The 7,183-nt window shown below is 40.9% G+C and overlaps 2 protein-coding genes and 1 pseudogene across 2 annotated transcripts; all 3 read left to right on the top strand.

Moving 5' to 3' along the window:
• Positions 1-3,610: 3,610 nt before the first annotated feature.
• LOC143500551 (histone H1 pseudogene) lies at positions 3,611-4,559 on the top strand (annotated as a pseudogene).
• Positions 4,560-5,237: 678 nt separating this feature from the next.
• LOC143500532 (histone H2A-like) lies at positions 5,238-5,712 on the top strand. The gene has a single exon (XM_076994686.1). The coding sequence runs from the start codon at positions 5,248-5,250 to the stop codon at positions 5,632-5,634; it is 387 nt and encodes a 128-aa protein (XP_076850801.1). The 5' UTR covers positions 5,238-5,247; the 3' UTR covers positions 5,635-5,712.
• A 387-nt stretch (positions 5,713-6,099) lies between these two features.
• On the top strand, positions 6,100-6,755 carry LOC143500531 (histone H3). Its single transcript, XM_076994685.1, has one exon. The coding sequence runs from the start codon at positions 6,293-6,295 to the stop codon at positions 6,701-6,703; it is 411 nt and encodes a 136-aa protein (XP_076850800.1). The 5' UTR covers positions 6,100-6,292; the 3' UTR covers positions 6,704-6,755.
• The last annotated feature ends 428 nt before the right edge of the window (positions 6,756-7,183 follow it).

Genomic DNA, 7,183 nt, shown 5'->3' with positions numbered 1-7,183 from the left:
ACACACACCCATACATCGCACTCATCTGCACTATATGTATTTTGGTTTACTTTCTGTACTTCTTTGCAGTGGTCATTTGAGCTGGTTGCGTGTTTTATTTTATTAATATTATTATTATTATTATTATTTTATTATTATTAATTTTTTTTTATTTTTATTATTATTATTATTATTTTTTTCTTCTTTTCTTTTTCTTCTCCTTTCTTCTCCTACCTCTGTCTTTTCCCTTTTTATTATTTCTCTCCCCCTCTTTTCTTGGTCCACCTAACCCCAATAATTATCACTTTGCATATTGTTATCACTATATATTGTTATCACTACACTATATATTATACAGAATTGTTATAATTGCCATTTAAATCTGTACATAAAAACAAAGTTGTCCTCCAAAGATGGGGGGTGGAGGTGGGCCAAAAAAAAAAAAAATAAATAAAATAAAAAAATACACACTATTAGATGCTTTACCACTGTGCTTTTGCCATCGGCATTAAACTCACCATCCGAAAATTTAATACCTACAGCAAATTTACGGTGAATTTAAGACAATATAAGACCTTAATTAATGAGATTTTAATTTAAGACATTTTAAGACTTTTTAAGGACCCGCGGGAACCCTGAACAGACATCAATAGAGATGGAACAATGAACAGAAATCTCCTACATACTTTAGATATGCCAATGTAAAAATCTAATGTCTGAACTGACATTAGGAAGTCACTCTTCATTCTGTAGGCATCATAAAAATGAGCATTTTCAATTGCAGAAATTATTTTCTTTTTCGTCAAATCAATTAGCATCACGTTCTGTGGCAAATTAATGTGTCCGAACCTATATATTTTGTTCTGTGTACATTTTTCTCCTGAACATCAATGGATCCTCTGAATTACGAGGACGCCTAACAATCAAAATACGAGTATTGATACATGTAAGCTAATACTATGAAAACCCCATTCATTTCTGACATTGAAAATCATGTTTAAACCAGCAGTGCCAAAAGCAGGGCCGGCGCCACGGGGGGGCGAATGGGGGCGTCGCCCCCTCAGGCGAGGTGTCCCGCCCCCTCAATGTAAAAAATAAGACCCATTTATTTTACAACAATCGCCACATGGTGCCCCCTCGGCCGCTCGACAATCGTTACACGCACCCCCCCCCCCCCCCCCCCCCCCGCTCAAGAACTTACGTTCGCCACCCCACCCCCCCCCCCCCCGGTCAACAACTTACGTTCGCCCCCCCGAAATTTTCTGACGCCCCCTCACTGTATATGTTCTGGCGCCGGCCCTGGCCAAAAGACATACGATTTTGATTTAAATGACAGAGAAAAAACTTTTTAGTTCTTACAGACATAAACCTTTATATAATCAACCGAATGTTTAATTGCAGATAATTGCTGTAATTATACATGAATCTGTATATAATTTAAGAAAGCAGAAAAATACCGTATAAATAATACTGTATTATTTCCTTTAAAAAACGAGAAAAGCATGTAACTTGTAATTGTCATAATGCTTAAAATAAAAGACATTTTGTCAAATTACAAATAATGTCTGTAATTTCACAAAGTTTTGCATACAATTGGAAAAAATGTTAAAATACATTAAATATTTACAGTTATTTTCCATAAAATTAGGATTTTTTTTTACAGTGTAGACGTATGGCACTGGAAATGCTACTGGGATTTTAAAGAACTGGTAGGCTGGAAAGAGAATAAACTGACTAGAGTTTAGAGTTTATTTCGGATTTTAGAGAAACATGTACATATACGTATAAACATATATATAAACACATATGTACACATACATTTACATAAAAAAGAAAGAAAACGAAAGTAAAATAATAATATTTAATAAATAATAATGGTGAAAATAATGATAACCGAAAAATGTATAGTTTGAAGCATTAACTTATATTGACTACCCTTTTTAATCAAATATATATTTTTCCAATTATGTTATTAATAATAAACTTTGCTCATCTACAGAACAATCATACATTACTATTAAAATCAATATCAAGTTATACATATATAAAATTATTTATCTTTATTATAAGTATCTATTACCTTATTTTTAAGCATGTTTTTCAAATTTGACAAGTGAACTGCAGATTTTTATGTCCTTGTCACAACTGTTCCACAAGTTTACACCTTTGACAGATAAACATTTACTTTTCCATTAGTTCTTACTCTTATTTTTTTAAACATACCTGTTCATAAGTTTAATTTTTCCTGATTCTTGAGACCACCACTATTATCTCATAGTATTTGTACATATGGCCACGGCCTCCTGCACCCCATGCTTGTGTTTTAGTCACACCTACACAAGGGATTTTTTAACTAATAAACACACCATTGCCACATTCAAAACACCTCCATGCCTTTACTCAGACTCTCCTTCATAGCACACACTATGAGCTGTTAGACCTACTCCTTCATTTCTGTCAATTTCACCCCACACATCACACAAAACACAGCATGTCTTCTTAGGTGCGACAGTCGCAGGTTGCGCTTTTGTGACAGTTGTGCAAAACGACCCGGAACTGCATGGGCTTCCCTGGCACGCAAATAAACGAGAGAGCCTTCTCTTGCCATTCGCGTTTTTTGATGCACTGCAAATAGTGTTTGGATGCATATTTAGGTCGAGATTTGTCGTGAGAAAACACAAGTGCCGTCTACTCACGGAAGCACAGGCACGCAGCTGAGAAGCTGAGAAGATCATCGGTGTGTCTCTTCCTTCCATCACCGACATTTACACTACACGCTGCACTCGCAAAGCACTCAGCATTGTAGGTGATCACACACACCCCTCACACACACACTTCCAACTTCTGCCATCTGGGAAAAGGTATCGAAGCATTCGGACCCTTACATCCAGATTCTGCAACAGCTTTTTCCCACAAGCTATCAGACTTCTTAACAACCTAGTCTGTGCTGTCTCACGCACACATATGCACATACAAAAACACTAGACCTTGGACTCTTCTTATACTTATGCACACACATAAAAATACTGGTCTTTGGATTCCTTTTTTTACAGTTCTGATTTGCTGCTAAGACTGTACCAATGTCTACATAACTGTCTGGACTGTCTTTATCATTTCACTACATTGTTCTAAGGTACATATCTGGTTTTTAGCTGCTATAAAGAGTGTAGTAATGTTTACATATTTTTGTTTACATTTTCTTTACATCCTGTACTCTACATAGCACAATGCACTTTAACACACACTCAGTATTGCAATGTCACCCCCCCCCCCCCAGTATTTATCGTTTGTATTGGAAATTGTTTATTGTGTTGTATTTTTACTGTCTTGTATTTAATGTCTTGTATTTAATGACTGTTTGCGGACTAGCACATGTTTGCACAAGTGCACTTTGTTTTTGTATTGAGTATTGTTCTATGTAGCACCTTTGGTCCTGGAGGAACGTTATTTCGTTTCACTGTGTACTGTACTGTATATGGTTAAAATGACAATAAAGACTACTTGACTACTTGACTTGACGCAGTATCGGGCGAGTTGAGTCTACACCGTCCTCATGTGTATTTTAAGACCACAGTCCGTCGCGAGGAGGGAGGTTCACAGTCACAGATCAGTTCGTTCAGTGTTTGTTTCTCTTAGAAAATTCAAGGATGGCAGAAGTGGCTCCAGCCTCGACCGCTGCCGCGCCGGCTAAAGCGCCCAAGAAGAAAGCTGCCGTTAGACCCAAGAAAGCGGGACCCAGCGTCGGTGAGCTTATCGTTAAAGCTGTTTCTGCTTCCAAAGAACGGAGCGGCGTGTCTCTCGCCGCGCTGAAGAAAGCTTTGGCTGCTGGCGGTTACGACGTGGAGAAGAACAACTCTCGCGTCAAGCTCGCCATCAAGAGCCTGGTGACGAAAGGGACTTTGGTGCAGACCAAAGGCACCGGAGCGTCTGGCTCGTTTAAGATCAACAAGCAAGCGGAAACTAAGAAGAAGCCCGCCAAGAAAGCCGCGCCTAAGGCGAAAAAGTCCCCCGTTAAGAAGCCTGCCGCGGCTAAAAAGCCCAAGAAGGTCGCGGCAAAGAAGCCCGCCGCCGCTGCAAAGAAGTCGCCCAAGAAGGCGAAGAAGCCCGCTGCCGCCAAAGCTACCAAGAGTCCCAAGAAAGCGAAGAAGCCGGCCGCTCCGAAGAAAGCAGCCAAGAGCCCCAAGAAGGCAAAGGTTGCGAAGCCCAAGACCGCCAAGCCAAAAGCAGCAAAGGCGAAAAAAGCAGCCCCCAAGAAGAAGTAAACGTGCATGTTTTCATGTCTTGGTCTCCCCAAAAGGCTCTTTTAAGAGCCACCCACCTTTTTTTCTAAAGAGCGCTTTTCTTTAAACTCTAAATATTTTGTGTCGTTGGTGGATTTTAAGGTGCAGTTTCATCCATTGCTCTACATTAAGTGCGTGGACATTGGGAAGAAAAATGACAACCTAAAACATTCATCCCGTCCTAAATACAGAAATACTGTGTAGAATAAGATTCTATTTTATATACGTATGTTTTATTTGCCCAAGTGTACTTTATTAAAATGGAGAATGAAAAGTCAATACACAAGCATTTCAAGCAATCCATACTCATAACATTACAATATCAATATGACGGTAAAACAACATATATATAACTTTATATATCTATTAGGGTCCAACGAAAATCAGTTTTTCTTACTGTATCCATAGTAAACATGTTGCATTTCATTATTCACAGAAATATTGTATATAATAAGATTTTATTGTATGCTATGAATACATTAGTCTGCCTATCTCTCCTCTCCTTGTCATACATGTACGTAGCTTGAATAACTTGAGTACATTTCTACATTAAATTAAAGTGCATACATATAGAAAAACATTATTACGAGAGGGAGTTTTGTAGAGTAAACGCGCGTAAAACATTTTGCATCTCATTCAACATATGGACATGTACACAGTAATATTCTATTGTATGCTATATTTTTTAATTTGCCAATCTCTCCTGTCCTTGTCATACATATGCGTGTACCCTGAATAGCTTAGAAGATTTCTAAAACTTTATTCAATATTGAAATGCATATACGAAGGACAACAAGAAAAGACGTGCCACATGGAGTGTTGCAGGGGAAAGAGATGGAGGCTGGCTTTGGATGTCGACCGCTTCGGGTTGGTTATTCGTCATGCCTTCTTTAAGCCAATAGGAGAGCAGCTTATTTAGCTATATCTCCAGCGCTCTTAGAGCAGGCGTGATTATTTCGTCTTTGCTTACAGCGCTGTGGTTGACATTATGAGTGGCAGAGGCAAGACCGGTGGTAAGGCTAGGGCCAAGGCCAAGACTCGTTCGTCTCGCGCCGGACTGCAGTTTCCTGTGGGCCGTGTACACAGGCTTTTGCGCAAGGGTAACTACGCCGAGCGCGTCGGTGCCGGTGCTCCCGTCTACTTGGCTGCCGTGTTGGAGTATCTAACTGCTGAGATTCTCGAGTTGGCAGGCAACGCCGCCCGCGACAACAAGAAGACTCGTATCATTCCTCGTCACCTGCAGCTCGCCGTGCGTAACGACGAGGAGTTGAACAAGCTGTTGGGAGGAGTGACCATCGCTCAGGGTGGCGTGCTGCCCAACATTCAGGCTGTTTTGCTGCCCAAAAAGACCGAGAAGACCGTTAAATCCAAGTAAATTTCCCTTCTGTTTTCAGAATCCAACGGCTCTTTTAAGAGCCACCCACATCGACTTATGAAGTGCAACTTTTCATTCATGCAGATTTTAGTATGTGCTCTTGTCATTATTGGATGCTGCTGTTTCACGTCTAAGCATTCGCACACTTCGTTTAAATGCGCACAATCACTCTAATGTTGCATATGCACATATGAATTTATACGTGTGCATAAAGACAGACATGATGTTGCTCCTATGAACAGAATATAGGACAGTAAGCATAAGCTGCTGGCAACTAATGATGAAAGCCAGCATGTTGGTACCATGATCCTACATTTCTCACCTGCTAGAGACATAAAATAACAGTGTTATACCTGCAGAGTCTGTTTTTAAGCAGATTGTATGCGAATTAAGGAGACTGATTATGGTACATCATGGGCAGAAAAATCCAAACAAAGTCTTGCCGTGAACCCGCCTGAACCCGCGTTTTTTTAATGTGCGCGCTCTAGAGTACGGGCCAATTGTCGAGCGGTGACGCACACTTGATTGTCCAATGGATGGTCTTCGTGTTGAAGACGCCCAATGAGCGCTGGTCGTCGTTAGGGCTTAAAAAGGACGTCGCCTTACTAGGTTCCTATTCTCGTTCCTCCTTGTTGGTGAACAGTCGACTTCTGTCACTATGGCACGAACCAAGCAGACCGCCCGTAAATCCACCGGTGGCAAAGCCCCGAGGAAGCAGCTCGCCACTAAGGCTGCTCGCAAGAGCGCGCCGGCCACTGGCGGCGTGAAGAAGCCTCATCGTTACAGGCCCGGTACTGTCGCTCTGAGGGAGATTCGTCGTTATCAGAAATCTACTGAGCTGCTGATCCGTAAGCTGCCTTTCCAGCGCCTGGTGAGAGAAATCGCTCAGGACTTCAAGACCGATCTCCGCTTCCAGAGCTCCGCTGTCATGGCCTTGCAGGAGGCTAGTGAGGCATACCTGGTTGGTCTGTTCGAGGACACTAACTTGTGCGCCATCCACGCCAAGAGAGTCACCATCATGCCCAAAGACATCCAGCTGGCCCGTCGCATTCGCGGAGAGCGTGCTTAAACAGCGCTCGGAGTAAAAGCCCCAAAAACACAAAGGCTCTTTTCAGAGCCACCTAATTGTTTCACTGCAAAATGAGCAAGTTCACTCAGCAGAGGAATGATTGTCTGAAGCTAAATAAGACTTAAACCATGAAATTGCTGTTTTCACATCTATCTAGTATGAATGAATTATTTTGATCAGCATTGCTATGTTGAGGCCTAAACCCTCACTGAAAGATTTCCTTTAACTGGTTCTGAATCAGGTATTCATGAGCTTAGTTGTTAAAACCTTTTCTCAGATCTTTGAAATAAATGGCCTGTCAAGTTTAGTCGTTTTGATAAGTGGTAGGATTACTGCTCATTTGAATGATTTGAATATATAGCAAATGTTCAGGAAAGAGTTTTTTTTATTTAGTAAAGGATCAATTGCTATAGGGAGAATTGTTTTTGAGAAAGTGTGTAGGCAACAAATCTGGTAAGCAGGATAAGAGATGAGCCCTTC

This window comes from Brachyhypopomus gauderio, unplaced genomic scaffold, assembly GCF_052324685.1.
Source record: "Brachyhypopomus gauderio isolate BG-103 unplaced genomic scaffold, BGAUD_0.2 sc156, whole genome shotgun sequence".
Taxonomy (NCBI): domain Eukaryota; kingdom Metazoa; phylum Chordata; class Actinopteri; order Gymnotiformes; family Hypopomidae; genus Brachyhypopomus; species Brachyhypopomus gauderio.
The sequence above is the reverse complement of the archived record's forward strand: the minus strand, read 5'-3'. Positions and strand labels throughout refer to the sequence as shown.